This window comes from Schistocerca piceifrons, chromosome 1 (assembly GCF_021461385.2).
Source record: "Schistocerca piceifrons isolate TAMUIC-IGC-003096 chromosome 1, iqSchPice1.1, whole genome shotgun sequence".
Taxonomy (NCBI): Eukaryota; Metazoa; Arthropoda; class Insecta; order Orthoptera; family Acrididae; genus Schistocerca; species Schistocerca piceifrons.
The window spans coordinates 1,020,691,259-1,020,707,800 of NC_060138.1; the positions used below are offsets into that span (position 1 = coordinate 1,020,691,259).

General features: G+C 40.8%; 1 protein-coding gene across 4 annotated transcripts in view; it reads left to right on the top strand.

The window, feature by feature from the left end:
• Positions 1-16,542, top strand: part of LOC124716288 — a 125,902-nt gene that overhangs the window by 75,963 nt on the left and 33,397 nt on the right. For 3 of the 4 annotated variants that reach the window (XM_047243165.1, XM_047243193.1, XM_047243182.1), the window contains one exon: positions 9,073-9,221. In XM_047243165.1, the coding sequence (XP_047099121.1) occupies positions 9,073-9,221 (149 nt within the window). The remainder of the gene's footprint in view (positions 1-9,072; positions 9,222-16,542) is intronic. The other variant, XM_047243174.1, reaches the window with a different exon arrangement.

Genomic DNA, 16,542 nt, shown 5'->3' on the forward strand with positions numbered 1-16,542 from the left:
TGTGTTTAGATCCCTTTTCCAAATGCAGTTGCAGGTATGCCTCTTGTAAGTCAATCTTTGGAGGGGAGGGAGGGGGGGAAATCTTGCCCTAGCTTAACCATTAAATCTTCTGGGCGGGGAAAAGGAAAAGAATCAACCACAGTTTTCGGGTTAATATTAACATTGAAATCTACAGACCCGATGGCTTCAAAAGAAAAACCAAAGTGAATGCCCATTGACTGGCAGACACTGGTTTAATGACATAATAATCCTGCAACCTCTGCAGCTCAGTTGCCACCAGTCCCGTGAATTGTGGGGTACAGGATGGGCAAAAGAAAACTTTGGCTGTACATTGTCTTGTAAAGTGATGAGGGTCTCAGACCCTTGTGTCTTGTTCAACTACCACCAAACAAAGAACTATATTTATCAAACAAGGCACTGACAGAGGCAAGTGGCACAGCTGAATTTGCTTGCAGCACATTGTCATGAATTGTTGATCCAAACAAGTCAACTTATTCACACCAAAAATATTTTTTCAGTCACGTGAACATAGAACACGAAACAAAACTGTATTTGTAGAACCACCGAAAGTGGCAGGCAAACTACACACATCTAAAACAGGATTGTTCTGCCCATTAAATGCTGAAAGTGTGGTACTGGCTGCTGTAGTGGAGGGCTACATGACTTCATACGTGGCAATATTAAGTATTGTAACAGTCACCCCTGTCTCTAATTGAAATTTCACATTTTTATTTGCCACATGCAAGTGTAAGAACAGTATATTAGATCAGCTGTCTATCACTGTAGAATGTTTGTCCTTGTAAGCAAATTGAGCTATGAACTGATATTCGTGCACGGATGCAGCAGAAACAGTATTCACTTTTGTTGGGACAGAGTTCAACAGAGACATGGAAAACTGACTGGCATCCAATTGCTGAAGACACACTGTCTGTAGGTGGTCCCTTTTGCTGTAAGTGAAACACTTTGCCTGCTGTCATGTACTGTGCCCTGTCATGTGCACCGAAACAATGCGAACAAGGCTTCCTCGTTTGCACGGGCTGTGTCAGCTGGTGGCACCTCGCAGCTCTCAAAGGGGTGGGAGGAGAGGTTGTGGGGAGGGGGTCTTTTTCCTCTTTCTTATTGGCATCCTGCAATGCTGTGAGGACAGACAGAATCTGTTTGGTGGTCAACGGCTGGAGCGTCGATATAGATTGTCAGCAACATTGTATGCCTTCCAACAAAGTATTTAACTAAATAAATAATAGAATCTGACTCACTGATAATGATAAGTGTTGGCTGACTGACTTACACAACTGTCTGTTCATTTTGATAACTGAGGACCGTAGTTTACACTTTAACTCAGTACCAGCTACATGTCATTATCTTAATGAAAGATATCCTGCAACTGATTGGATCATGTTCCTGCAACTGACTGGATCGTTATCCTGCACACTTACTAATAGAGTAGATTCAAATTTGGTTTCGTATATTAATTAATAATGTGAAAAAAATCAAAATCAGGTAACCCAGAATTATAACAAGCAAAAGAGCAATTTGGTTTCACTCTGAGCTGTATTGCCAGAAAAAAGACAAATTTGTACATAGTTCACCATGTGATCAAAAGTATCCATACACCTGGCTGAAAATGACTTAAAAGTTTGTGGTGCCTTCCATCAGTAATACTGGGATTCAATAAGGTGTTGGCCCACCCTTAGCTTTGATGACAGCTTCCACTCTCGCAGGCATATGTTCAGCCAGGTGCTGGAAGGTTTCTTGGGGAATGGCAGCCCATTCTTCATGGAGTGCTGCACTGAGGAGAGGTATCAATGTCAGTTGGTGAGGTCTGGCACGAAGTAGGTGTTCCAAAACATTCCAAAGGTGTTCTATAGGATTCAGGTCAGGGCTCTGTGCGGCCATCTCCATAACAGGGATGTTATTGTCATGTAACCACTCCGCCACGGCCGTGCGTTATGAACAGGTGCTCGATCGTCTTGAAAGATGCAGTCGTCATCCCCGAATTGCTCTTCAACAGTGGGAAGCGAGAAGGTGCTTAAAACATCAATGTAGGCCTGTGTTGTGATAGTGCCATGCAGAACAACAAGGGGTGCAAGCCTGCTCCATGAAAAACACGACCACACCATAACACCACTGCCTCCGAATTATACTTATGGCACTACAAACGCTGGCAGATGGCGTTCACCGGGCATTCGCCATACCCACACCCTGCCATCAGATTGCCACATTGTGTACCGTGATTCATCACTCCACACAACAATGTTATTCCACTGTTCAATCGTATGCTCCGTGCACCAAGTGAGGCTCATTTGGCATTTACTGGCGTGATGTGTGGCTTATGAGCAGCTGCTCAACTGTGAAATCTGAGTTTTCTCACCTCCCACCTAACTTTTATAGAACTTGCAGTGGACCCTGATCCAGTTTGGAATGCCTGTGTGATGGTCTGGATAGATGCTGCCTATTACATGTTATGACCCTCTTCAACTGTCCGTGGTCTGTCAGTCAGCAGATGAGGTCAGCCTGTATGCTTTTGTGTTGTACGTGTCCATTCACATTTCCACTTCAATATCACATTGAAAACAGTGGACCTACGAATGTTCAGGAGTGTGGAAATCTCGTGTACAGTCATATGACTCAAGTGACACCCAATCACCTGACCACGTTTGAAGTCCGTGAGTTTCACGGAGAACCCCATTCTGCTCTCTCTCATGATGTGTAATGACTACTGAGGTCGCTGATATGATGTACCTGGCAGTAGGTGGCAGCGCAATGCACCTAATATGAAAAACATATGTTTTTGGGGCTGTTCAGTTACTTTTGATCACGTAGTGTATTTCATGTAAATAATTTCTGCTTCTGTGAGGATTCCCAGAGCATACCAAAAATGGATTGCAATGGAAAAGTTTTCCACACTGAATAATTAGCGAACGAGTTCTTCTAGTAGAAGTGGACATTTGTGGAATCCGAAAAATTAGGATTACACAAGTATGAGACTGAATTTCAGAAGTATTTGTCAATTAAAATTTGAACATTCTGGTACTTGGCAACTACTATATGAATAGTTTTTGAAACAGGAAGTTTTTGGAAAAAACAAAATGCTTGTGGAGATAAGGGAAGTGACTGCTTAAAAATTAGCTACACCAATTTAGCCAGAAAAATCTATTAGCTCACTGCTAATTTCATCATGTGTTCTCACTGCAAATTTCACCCTAACATGTTCCTGATGAAACTTAAATTAGAAATATTTCATTATAAAAACCAAGTGCACTATTGCTGCTCAGTGCTTGGCAAATTGCTCTATGAACAATAAAATTTCATGACCTGCTTGAGTAGTACCTTGGAAAGAGGTTAGAAGGCGAACATCAACAAAAATACCAGAAAGACAATGGAATGTTGTTGAATTTAATTGGGTGATGCTGACAGAATTAGATTAAGGAAATTATACACTGAAAGCAGTTGTTAGGTTTTGTTGGTTGAGCAGCAAAATAAGCGGTGTTGGACAAAGTAAAGAGGATATAAAATGTGAACTGGCACTAGTGATAAAATCATTTCTGAATGAGAAATTTTGGTTGTATTGAATATAAACTTGTCAGAAAGTTGGTTTTGATGGTATTTATTCTGTGTACAGGGGTTGGACAAAAATGTGGAAACACTGTGAGAAATGCATGTTTGAACATAAATGTAGATGTTGGCCAAATCTGTTGGTGGCACTGTTATATCAAGTGTCAGTTGTAGTCAAAACAGTGTTCTTTGTAGTTGTGAGTGCATTATGTTAGAGCCAAGTGAATTCGAAAGTGGGCAAATTGTTGGTGCTCGTATGGTGGGTGCTTCTGTAATCAAGGTAGCCAAAGTGTTTGGTTTTCAAGAGGCACTGTAGTGAAGATGTATGCTGTGTACAGGGAAAGTGCAAAAATGTCATCCATTAAGCCAGAACATGGACAAAGGTGTATGTTGAGTGATCTTGAGTGACGGTCATTGAAGAGGATAGTAACAAAAATAAAATTATGTAAACAGTCACTGCAGAACTGGATAGCACACAGGCGAACCCTGTCAGCATCAAACAACATGAAGAGAGATCCAAACACACAGAATTGCAGGGAAGCTGGAATTTCCAAACCACGCATCATTGATGTGAATGACCACAAAAGCAGTGCAGAAGCCATAAAACCTGGACTATGGAGCAATGGAAGAAAGTTATTTGGCCAGATGAGTCTTGTTTCTCACTGTCCCCAACTTCTGGCTGAATTTATGTCTGCCGTACACTGTCCGAAGCCTATAATACAGTCTGCTTGCTGCCAATAATAGAACATGGTGGGGGTTCAGTGATGGTTTGGGCAGTCATATAATTATATTCTGCAAGGTCACATTCCTGCCAAAAAATTTGTGGAAGGTTTGGCTAATCATGTCCCTCCCATGGCACAATATTTGTTCCTCAACGGTGATGTTTCAGTATGACAGTGCTCGTACTCATACAGCTTGGATCTTTCAGGACTGGTTTGTGAGCATGAAGATGAATTGTTGCGTCTCTCCTGACCACCAGTCAACATATCTTAGTGTTACTGAGAGACTTTGTGGTCTGCTTTGGAGAGAGGGGTGTGTGATCGCTATCCAACTCAGTCCTCATTTGCCACTATTTTGCGGGAAGTTTGGCATAGTATTTTCTTGAAAACCAAACAGTACCCATATTTATCCATCCGAGATGACTGGAAGCTGCTTTGATTACCAACAGTTTTCCTACGCCATATTAAACATGGTAATGAGTTGTGTTTTTGGTGTTTCCATATTTTTGCCATCCGCTGTAAGTGAAGCATGGACTACAAACAGTTCAGATAAAAAGAAACTAGAAGTTTTTGAAATGTGGCACTACAGGAGAATGCTAAAGATTAGATGGGTAGATTGCATAACTAATGAGGAGGTACTGAATCTAAGTGGTATGTTTTGTATGGCATGGCTAAAAGAACGGATTGGTTGATAGGGTACATCCTAAAGCATCAAGAAATAGTCAGTTTGGTAACTGAGAGAAGAGTGTGTGTGTGTGTGTGTGTGTGTGTGTGTGTGTGTGTGTGTGTGTGGAGGAGGGAGGTAGTTGAAGAGGCATGGGGACAGGAAGGGGAGAGGTACCATCTTAGTTGCATCTGGGAATTTACAAGGATAGGATAGGATAATGGTCTGCAAGATTTAGCATCAGAAGATATGTGCTGGAAGGGTAGATGTTGGGAAAGGTAGTGTACACTGGCAGCCAGGAAATGGGCATTGGGGATGTTAGTGTAGAAGGAGATGCCAATGATTGTGATGAGCAAGGTTCTAGGTGGTAAAGAGACAGGAAATGTGAGGAATTAGTAGAGGAAATGGTTAGTGTGTTTCGTATAGAATAATGGGTTGCAGGCAACAGGCTGAAGCTGTTGGCCTACAAGGGCAGAGATTCTTTCTATATGGATGCAGTGTCCATTAACAATGGATGGTTGAGTTTATTGTAGATCCATCCTGGAATCTCTTCTCTGAGTCTGTCTCCCTCCTAACCCCCACAGCTCACATGACTCTCACTTTGTATATGCTTCGTAAAACCCATCCACACAGGAGGCCTCATACCTTTCATTGCTGAAATCACACAGTCACAACCTTCCGTAGTTCCTGTTCTCCACATGTCTCTATCCTCTTCCCTGATCTCCTCCAGCCTCTCCCCCTCCCCTCCAACTCTCTCTCTCTCTCTCTCTCTCTCTCTCTCTCTCTCTCTCTCTCTCTCACTCACACTCACACACACACACACACACACACACACACACACACACACACACAAAACCCAGTTATTCCTTCCCCTTCCTGCATCATCTGTATCCTCAAATAATGGCTGCTAGACCCAGTTGGGTCACAACACCTGGAGATAGCAGTGTGCATGCATGTGTGCATGTGTATGTGCAGTTTTTTTTCTTTGTCTGTCTGATGAAACCGTTTAACAGTCTGCAATTCAGTGTGTGTGCTGTTCCATGCCTTCTGTATGTGGGGAGTAGCAATCTCTTCCATACTCATGTTTTTAATAATTTTTCATACACAAGATGTGTAGAGGTCTATAAAACCCAGTTAATTTTTAACCGAAAACGTGTAAACAGTCTTACATAACATATTACTTTTGAATGCATTATGGGAACAGCAGTGATCAATGTCTTATAAATAATTACTATTAAAAACAGTCTTGACCACAATTTATTTAATAAGGTGACCGGTTTCGACCACTACTGTGGTCATCTTCAGACCATTGAGTAGGAACCTCTTTGTTGGAGATTCTCCAACAAAGAGGTTCCTACTCAATGGTCTGAAGATGACCACAGTAGTGGTCGAAACCGGTCACCTTATTAAATAAATTGTGATCAAGACTGTTTTTAATAGTAATTATTACATAACATACTTCAGATGAGTCAGTTTTGTATACCAACTTATTGAGAGTGTAAGTAGCAAGAATCAAGCCTATCCTCTTCCGTGTCACTGCACCTTACTGGTGTTCAGTAAATTACTAGTAACCTCACATGTAAAAGAAATAAAGTCCCATAACTTTTGCCAGAATTATTATAAGTCCAACTCTCTATGCACCATAATTTGACCAAATCAGACAATTCGCGTAATTAATATCAGTCCTAATATTGAGTTGACAAAAAAAAAATTTACAATTCCAAGTAAAGTATGCAGCTGTTTTGTCACCCAAACCCAAACTTGACAAAGTTTCTGCATCTGACAACAGGAAAATCTTGATTGTCCCCATCCTCTTGTCTGCATTATAAACCAGTGGTTGATTTTCTTGCATCACTTGACCCACATCTGTCATTTCAGACACACTAGCACAATTATAAAATGTATGGTATTAAAATTACAAAGGATTTAGATTAAATGTGTACCTCATACATACTGTTGCTTCATTGTTTCTTACATAAATGGTTAATTAAAGTACTAGTATATGATGCATACTTTGATAAGCAAAAGAAATGTCCTTAAATTTTATGCACAACATAAATGCAACAAATGATTTTACATTTCCTTTCATGTGGTGGCATTTGAATTATTGTGCCCTATACCATTCTTCTTAATTGTATTGGCATAATTAACACTGATTTATGTGAAATTAACAATTCTATAGTCTCATGTGTTAAGAATGCCTTAGTCTAACGTGTTTGTTTCCATTTAAGATCTGTCTGGGAATTGGTTATTTTATTCGTTATCTGTGTCTCGCTATTATAATTACAAAAAGACGGATTGTAGTTTCTGCCCATAGGTATCTCACTTGTAGTTGTCTGGTATCGTGAATTAGGTACTTTTATTGATTAGTGCTTTACTATTGCAGACAACTTTATTACCAGTTGCCATAAAACTCAGCTTGTTGCAGCAACAACTTCATCTTTGAAAGCTCATTTAGAAAGAGTATATGCAGACGTGCCAACTCTTCTGATTTAAGCGGGAGACTCCTGATTTTTCCTTCTTCCTCCCGATTTCCCGACAGTGAAGACCGCTCTCCCGATTTTCAGAGCAGTTTCAATACTTTACTTACTATGTGCAAATCCTGCACCTTCGATATGTTGGTGGATGACAAGGTATAGCTGCTACTTGTCTATGTTAACTTGGTAGATTGGTGCGGTGGCTGTTGGGAGTGGCAGTAGGCGTAGCTCGTGCTTCGTGATCATTTAAGAATGATTTATTCATGCAAAAACTGTGCTAATGTCAAAACAGAAATCTAATATACGTTAATTTGTTTCCTTGGATCGTAATTTCGAACTGTAGTTCTCTCAAGAGTGCTTCATTTGAATGTGTGTGAATCCAAAGAAACCTGCAGAGCTCATCATTCATATTGTTCAGCATGTTGAATGATAAATTATACAGTCTGAAGGCTCAAGTATGTCCATTATTTAGTATTTACATGTAAATAATAAAGCAAATGTAATTGAATTGTTACAGTTATTGAATTATTGCAACTTTAATCGCCAGGGATGTGTTGTAATTCACAATAGTACACCGTTAAAATTCTCCCGATTTTTCACTTTTGAAAGTTGGCATGTCTGTATAAGTATTCTTTGCATCTTAACAGAATTGACTGCTTTCTTTGCCAGTTTAGATGTATTCATTGCTGTAATAGAGACTTAATGCTGACTTGGTATACACATAGTCAACCAGCTTTCCTGCCTGGAACATCTATTTGCTACATGACAATCACATCCTTAACTATACTATTCACACTTCGACTGATTTTGCTCTCACCTTGAAGGATGATGCATCAGAATTACTTACTCACCCTACAAAACTGCCTGCCAAATTGTGCTATTTATTAAAGAAACTGGCTTTCACTGTGTACTGTAATGACTCCTTTAGTGCTATGTCAATTTTCTGGGTGTGGCCTCCAGCCAGGTTCTTCCCCTGAAAAGCACTTTAGCTGTCTTAGCATTTAACCTTTTGTATCTCCTACAAATCTTTGCATTTATGCTGTGACTGTCTTTGCTTATGACTCACTTATAACATTGCCATCAACACAACTGTTTAGGAAAACAATCAAAAACAATTTGCATAACAATCAAAAACAATTTGCATATATGATTGCAAGAGATTATTACACACACTCGATTGTCAAGTCGGTGTGTGGTACTGTCTGTCCCTGCAATATCAGTGTGGTTTGGCAACCAGCTAATCTGTATCCTCACTGAACTGTTTCAAACACTACCACCTTTTTGGCCTTTCACTCTTTCTTTAGCCTCAACAAATTAGTGTTGCTTGTACTAGTGTACTATCTTCTATTGTTGCACTAATTTTTCATGACACCTAGACCATGATGAAGAGAACATCCACACTTTTTTCCTCCTGCTTTATTATTATTAGCTGTGTACTGGGAGGATGGAGGGGCTGGTGACTGTTCTCTTGCAATACTCACTGTCATCTTTAACCATCACGTCTCATATAGACCATTTTGTTCAATTTACATTGTTTCCTGTTTCATTGAGAAATGTTACTTTAAATCAGCTATTCTCATTTGAATTTTCTTTACCTGGTAAATGTTGTTGTTGTTGTTGTTGTTATTTTTTATATTACATTAATTTGGGTTTCCAGCAGGAATTTGAATCGGCTACAACAGAAAGAATTCAGAAACTCATGGATGATATTGAATGCATCTTATACGATGAACCTTTGGAAATGCCACCTAGCAAGGAAATTATTGATGAATGCCGAATGTGGAAGGAGGCATTTCCACATATGAGGTAAACACAATTGAGAAGTTTCACTGCATAATGAACAGTGCGCCAATAATTTTGTATCTTTATTTCTGATTGCAGTTGTGAAATCTCTAGTTCTCACATGTTTTCTTTCATTTCATTGCTGTCCCAGTGCACATCACCCAAATATATTGTGCAAGTCTTTTGTTATTGCGACTGTTCATGTACTAGTTTGAAAGTCACCCCTGATGTTGTTTATAAACATATACACAGTTATCATGAGCGTTACCTATGGGTTGAACACTCCACTCAAATGGGCTGCAGAGTTTCAGTTGAAAATAAAGCATCATTAGGGAGCCATTATAGAAGTCTGCTGTACAGTAGAGTGAACATCCACCATGCAATGAAGGACAGTTGTGACCAATGTTCAGGTCGACATCAACACGTTGTCTAAGGCTTGTTGGTCAGGAAAGCTGCTCAGTGTGTGGACTGGAACGGAAGTGGTGTGTTGCAGATATGGTATCAGTTCCAGTTGACAGGTAGTGTTGAGAACTTACACTGCACAGGCCATCCTTTTTGTCAGGAGCATGGGATGATTAATGTCTACTACTTTTGAGTTGAAAAAGCTTTGGGCTGAGTGCTCCAGAACTGAATTTGGCATTTGAAATGGCTACAGGATGTTATTTATCACATCAAACTGCTAGGAGATGCTCACATGACGTGAATCTCCATTCCCACTGATCAGGATGAATGCCACATTGTACACCACAGCACTGTGGATTCCGTTACAAATGGGCAAGAAGTCATCTGAATGGACACCTGAGGTAAGGTGTCAGGTGTTGTTTATAGAAAATCTTGGTCTGTTTGTACCCTGATAATCACAGACAGTGTGTTTGGAGACAGCCTGCTAACATTGAACACCTCCAACACTGTGCCCCACATGTGCAACATGGAGGTTGTGGTGGTGATGGTGGTGGTAGTGGTGGTGTAATGTTCTGTGGTGGCATTACATGGAGCCGCCGTACACCTCTTCCAGTTTTTGAGGGCAGTCTTGCTGCTCTGTAGCAGGCAGATGAGATTTTACAGCCAATAGTGGAACTGTATCACCAACATTTTGGTGACAATTTTATCTTGATGGATGATAAGTCAAATGCTCATCATGGTGTTCTCATGAATACTTTTCTTCAGCATGCTAGGATCACCAGAATGGGGTGCCCTGCCTATTCCCTAGATGTGAACCCAATCAAACATATAGGGGATTGATTGAAATGAGCTACATTTGTACACTGGGCAAGAAGTCATCCAGAATGGACACGTGATTTATGAACAATTGCCATTGAAGGGTGGGACAATTTGGTACAAAGCTGGCTTTATGATTTCATTGACGGTATGCCATGACAAATTCAAGCTTGCATCTGAACAAGGGGAAGTTTCACGACCTATTGACATTGTCCAGGAGTGCTGCGAACCTCCGCCCCAACCCCCTGCCTGAATGGGAAACATATACATTTGTCATTACACTTTTTTGTCATCTGGACACATTGAAAATGAATATAAACACACACTTCAAGAGCCAATTTTTGTTTTCTGTGCCATGGATTTCAAATTAAAGGGGTGATGTGAAACTTTTGTTGATATATATGTATTAAAAGCAGTACATTCCCTTGTTTCAGACCTTGTTGAGGGGTCTGGGAAGGATGATTGAAAAGAATGTAAAACAAGTCTGAATGCCACTGTGTTTTGCTAGGCATGCTTCTATTGGACATGGTATGGCCTTGCCGTCCTCCAACCTTTGAACTAACTTACCCAGTGAGTAATAGGGGAACCTTTCAATTTTTCATGTTCTCTTAACCGTGATGCAGTTTGAAATTTTCCATGTTAACAAACATTGTTAGAGGTGAAAGGAATAATAAGTGACAGAATGGAAGTTAAATTTTTGCAGGGTGTTTCATATAGATCAGGGCATAACATCAGTCACCTGTTGTGTGCTGTTAAAGACGCCTCAGATGTCTGTCTAGAGATTTCATGGGTGCTGCTGTTGCAGCTGACTGCAGTTTATAATCACAGTAAGTGCCAAGCCTTTCAGCAAAGTTTGCTTCACACATTGGGGTAGATTTGTCACCATATTCCCTCTTCATTTAATGAATTTGAGTATATGTTGCTTTTATCCCTCTTCCTGGATGTTACTTATCAAGCATTGACAGAGCAACTATATCTGAAGTAGAAGAGGCAAGTACATGTCAACTCAATGGGTCTCTCCACTGCCAAAATTTCGTTGTATCCATTTGAAGGTCTAGAGGCTAGTAATGTGGTCTTTCTTACATTCACCCTCTGTGAGACTTCCTCTTCATGTTGGACTATTTCAACAGTATGATGATTCAGTACTAGAGTTTTACCATCTACTCTAAGCCACTTTCTGTACCCTAAATGATGTGATGATTTTTTAAAAGGCACAGTAGCCTTACTGCAGCCTGACACAAACTGATCTCAGTTGACACATCTTAAAGCTGTTAGTGTGTCACATCCTACTTTCATTGTATGAGGTGGCACAGTGGTAAAACATTAGCCATTTACTTGAGAAGAACAGGTTTCAAATGCAGCCACCCTGCCGAGTTTTCTAGAGGTTGTGCTTAAGTATGTTGGAAGTCCCATTATTGTTAGATTACTCAGTTGATGATCAGTGGAAACAGCAACAACTATAAAGTATGTAATATTATGCATTCAGAACAACGTAAACTGCAGCGAGACATAAAATTAGTCCCTGTCACTAACAAGAGATGCCAGGCTGAAATTGCATAGGAAAATCATAAGGAAATTTATTTCATGAAAGAGGTAGTTAACAATACCTTCTTTTGACTATTTCTAGAGTCAATCTTCCTGGATGATGAGAGGAAGAAATGATAATGTGTGGCTTCACCTATCACTTAAGGTCTAAAAGCAATTAAATTCTAACCCCCCCCCACACACACACACACGCACGAATTACACGACAAATCCATCTTATGGATTTCATCAGTAACAATGATGAATTACACTTCTTGTAGTCCATTCCATGATATTGGTTTTTCATGGCTGCCCATTTAATTTTTACAGGCCTCCACACAAAAAAAGTACTGAAAGTCTTAACAGCTTATCTCAAAATTGACTCAATCAGAACTGCCTCTGGTTTGCCTGTTCCCACCAGTTTCAATGGCTGTCAGGTCACAAGAACAAAGTACAAATATGTACTTCATAATGGGATTGAGAGGACACGGAATTGGATTTTGGGTGAAAAAATTGATTTTCGTTTTATTGGTTTATTAGATTCCACCAAGTTTCCTCTTTCAAATGACACATTGTACATGGCTCTTCAAGAATTATACATATTTTATTTTTATAGATTTGTGAGATTGGGTTTTGTGCTTTTTTGATATGTCTCTGTCATGGCTGACCATAAACTTTTTGGCAGTATATCCATGTGACTTGAATTCAAATATCCCACTTTCAAGCGGCTCTTTATACACCACTTGTGTGAAATTGTTTGTCTCTTCTTTCATGAAGTTACTCTTTGATTTTTTGACTTTGGATTGCTTGTTGTTGTGTTGAGTTTTTTCGTATTTTGTGCTTCATTTTCCGCAGTGGAAATGCCTAGAGCTAGGGCAAAAGTGTTTAAAAAGCGTGTGAACTGGCAAAAGAAAAGAAACGATGATTCACTAGTAACAATGATTTCTTCATCATTGTTGGTGGAAAATGTGAGTCCACTTACTTTTAATTTGCAGAACGAATTCCTCCAAATGAAAACAGTTCTTCTCATAAAAAACTCAGAGATTTGGAAGAGAAATATAATTTATTTGATAAAGGGAAGTAATTTTTTGAACTATTCATACGCGTCTACTGAGCAAAGCTCTTGAAAACTGCTTGTCATGTTGTCATGGAAAGATTTCTCTGACAGTAGAATCCCATGTGGTCTGGCTGCCCAGTTTAATTTAATACGCAGTGTTTGTAAATACAGCTGTAAGTTTCCAAGCTCTGTTTCAGTAATCACAAATAATGGATACAAGAAAACTGAACTTTATACTGTAAATCAAACAATGGAAAATCCAGGATGGAATGTAACAATGTTATGAAAAGGAAAGTTTATACTCACCATGTAGTGGAGATGCTGAGTCACAGATAGGCACGACAAAAAGACTATCACAAATATAGCTTTCGGCCATTCATGCCTTCGCCAACAGTAGACACACACACACTTGCACTCTCAGGCAACTGAAACCACACAGCGAGCAGCAGCACCAGTGCATGATGGGAGTGGTGACTGGGTGGGCATAAGGATTAGGCTGGGGCAGGGAGGGGGAGGAATAGTATTGTGGGAGTCGCGGACAATGAAGTGCTACAGGTTACTCGGAGGGCAGGGAAAGGAGGGGGGGGGGGGGGGGGGGAGTACCGGAAAAGGAAAGAAGCAAAAGGATGGAGTGTGATAGTGGAATGAAGGCTGTATAGTGCTAGAATGGGAACAGGGAAGGGGCTGGAAGGGTGAGGAGAGCGACTAACGAAGGTTGAGGCCAGGAGGGTTATGGGAATGTAGGATGTATTGGAGGGAGAGTTTCCCATCTGTGCAGTTCAGAAATGCTGTTGTTGGTGGGAAGGATACATATGGCACAGGTTGTGAAGCAGTCACTGAAGTGAAGGATGTCATGTTTGGCAGCGTGTTCATCAATAGAGTGGTCCACTTGTTTCTTGGCCACAGTTTGCCAGTGGTCATTCATGCAGACAGCTTGTTGGCTGTCATGCCCACATAGAATGCAGCACAGTGGTTGCAGCTTAGCTTGTAGATCACATGACAGGTTTCACAGGTAGCCCTGCCTTTGATGGGATAGGTTATGTTTGTGACTGGACTGGAGTAGGTGGTGGTGGGAGGATGTATGCGACAGGTCTTGTGTACAAAAACAAATCTCCCGTGTCGTATATTTCCAGTCTTCCACCACCTCCATAAGTCCCACCGTCTGGCCACAGAGGAACATTTCCCTTGTTACTCAGTACCACCCAGGACTGGAGCGACTGACTTACATTCTCTGCTAGGTTTTGACCACTTTGACTACTTTTCGTCATGCCCTGAAATGAGAAATGTCCTGCCCACTATCCTTCCCACCCCTCCCACAGTGGTATTTCACCACCCACCGAACCTACACAATATACTCGTCCATCCTTACACAACCTCTGCTCCCAATCCCTTACCTCATGGCTCATACCCCTGTAATATACCTAGATGCAAGACCTGTCCCATACGTCCTCCCACCACCGCCTACTCCAGTCCAGTCACAAACATCACCTATCCCATCAAAGGCAGGGCTATGTGTGAAACCCGTCATGTGATCTACAAACGAAGCTGCAACCACTGTGCTGCATTCTATGTGGGCATGACAACCAACAAGCTGTCTGTCTGCATGAATGGCCACTGGCAAACTGTGGCCAAGAAACAAGTGGACCACTCTATTGATGAACATGCTGCCAAACATGACATCCTTCACTTCAGTGACTGCTTCACAGCCTGTGCCATATGTATCCTTCCCACCAACACCAGCTTTTTCTGAATTGTGCAGGTGGGACTCTCCCTGCAATGCATCCTACATTCCCTTAACCCTCCTGGGCTTGATCTTCATTAGATAATGTCCTCACCCGTCCAGCCCCTTCCCTGTTCCCATTCCAGCACTACACAGCCTTCATTCCACCATCACACTCTGTATTTTTACAGCTCTCCTTTTCCAGTACTTCCCCCCCCCCCCTCCCCCCTCCCCACTTCTTCTCTGCCCTCCGTCTAACCTGCAGCACTTCACTGTCTGTCATCCCCACCATACTATCCCTCCCCCTCCCCACCCCATCCTCCTCCTTATGCCCATCCAGTTACCACTCCCATCATGCACTGGTGCTGCTGCTCGCTGTGTGGTTTCAGTTGCCTGAGACTGCAGTTGTGTGTGTGTGTGTGTGTGTGTGTGTGTGTGTGTAAGTCTATTGTTGGCAAAGCCGTTAATGACCGAAAGCTACATTTGTGACAGTCTTTTTGTTGTGCCTATCTGCGACTCTTTGTAGCGTAAATGTGAGGTTAGTCTATAGGTTGTGAGCAGTTGGTAAGGGCAGAGCAGTAGGTGATATGCTATATGGTATTCTAAATCTTCCCAGTTTACAATTATGTGCTTGGATCTGCAGTTGAAGATGTAGGATGGAAGTTGATTCAGGAAGTTTTGGAAGAAGCAGTGAAAGAAAATGATGTTGCAGTAATGACCAAATACTGTAATGCATAGATAGGATGAAAAATGAACAGGTTGAACACTGTGTTGCTAATTATTATGGTAGTAGTGGAGGCGTGGAGATTGCTCCCATGGGGGGGGGGGGGGGGGGGATTATCGCTCTTCTGAGTGGTATAATGTTCGCTATGTCCAATATCTGGAGATAGTGACTCTTAACATATTTCTAAGAAGTCTTGGAAAGCAAACGATATGGGAACAGTGTAAATATAAGCAAACTTGAATATACAGGACATCTGCAGAAGAGAATTGTGTCAGGCTGAGAAGGTTGAAATCAGTTAAGAAAGGGAAAAATCTCGATGATGGGAAAACCTTGGAAGGGAAAGGAGGATTGATTGATTCCATGATAGACCACATTGCTGTGGCTTAGTAATTGGGCAAAATAGCAGCAGCAGCAGCAGCAGCAGTTTTATTCATCCACAGATCTCTTTTTACAAGGATATTGGACATGTCAAAGTATTTACAAATTTAGAACAATTTAAAATAAGCTAATTTGTATTCACATATGTTTGCAGACTTCTAGTTAGAGACAATCATTACATTTTCTCCTGGTAAACAATAACTTATTAAATAATGTAATGCCACATTGTTCACTCACATCTCACTATCAGTCACTGCACTCACTATACATACATTGTTACAAACACTACACACACACACACACACACACACACACCACACACACACACTGGTGGTCTCTGGGCCATTTTCTGTACCACAACTTCCCATTTGTCATCCTGAAAAACTGAGTCAGCATCCCTCCATAATGAATAAGAGAACGAGGTGTTAGTATTGTGCTTTGCATAGCTTGGGGGTAAGTATTTCTAGAAAGGATAAAAGAAGGAAAAAAACATAAAGTGAAGGTGTTACATGGAATGTTGGATATTTTATAATAATAATAATAATTATTCTTATTTTGTATAACATTTTTTATCAAACCCCTACTCTGTTTTATCTAAGTAATCCTTCAGTGTATAAAATGTATTGCACAACAGGTACTTTTTAGCCGCCTTTTTAAATAAGTGTATTTTTGCAATTTCTTTAATCTCTTTTGGTAATTTATTGTACAGTTTTATTCCTCTGTA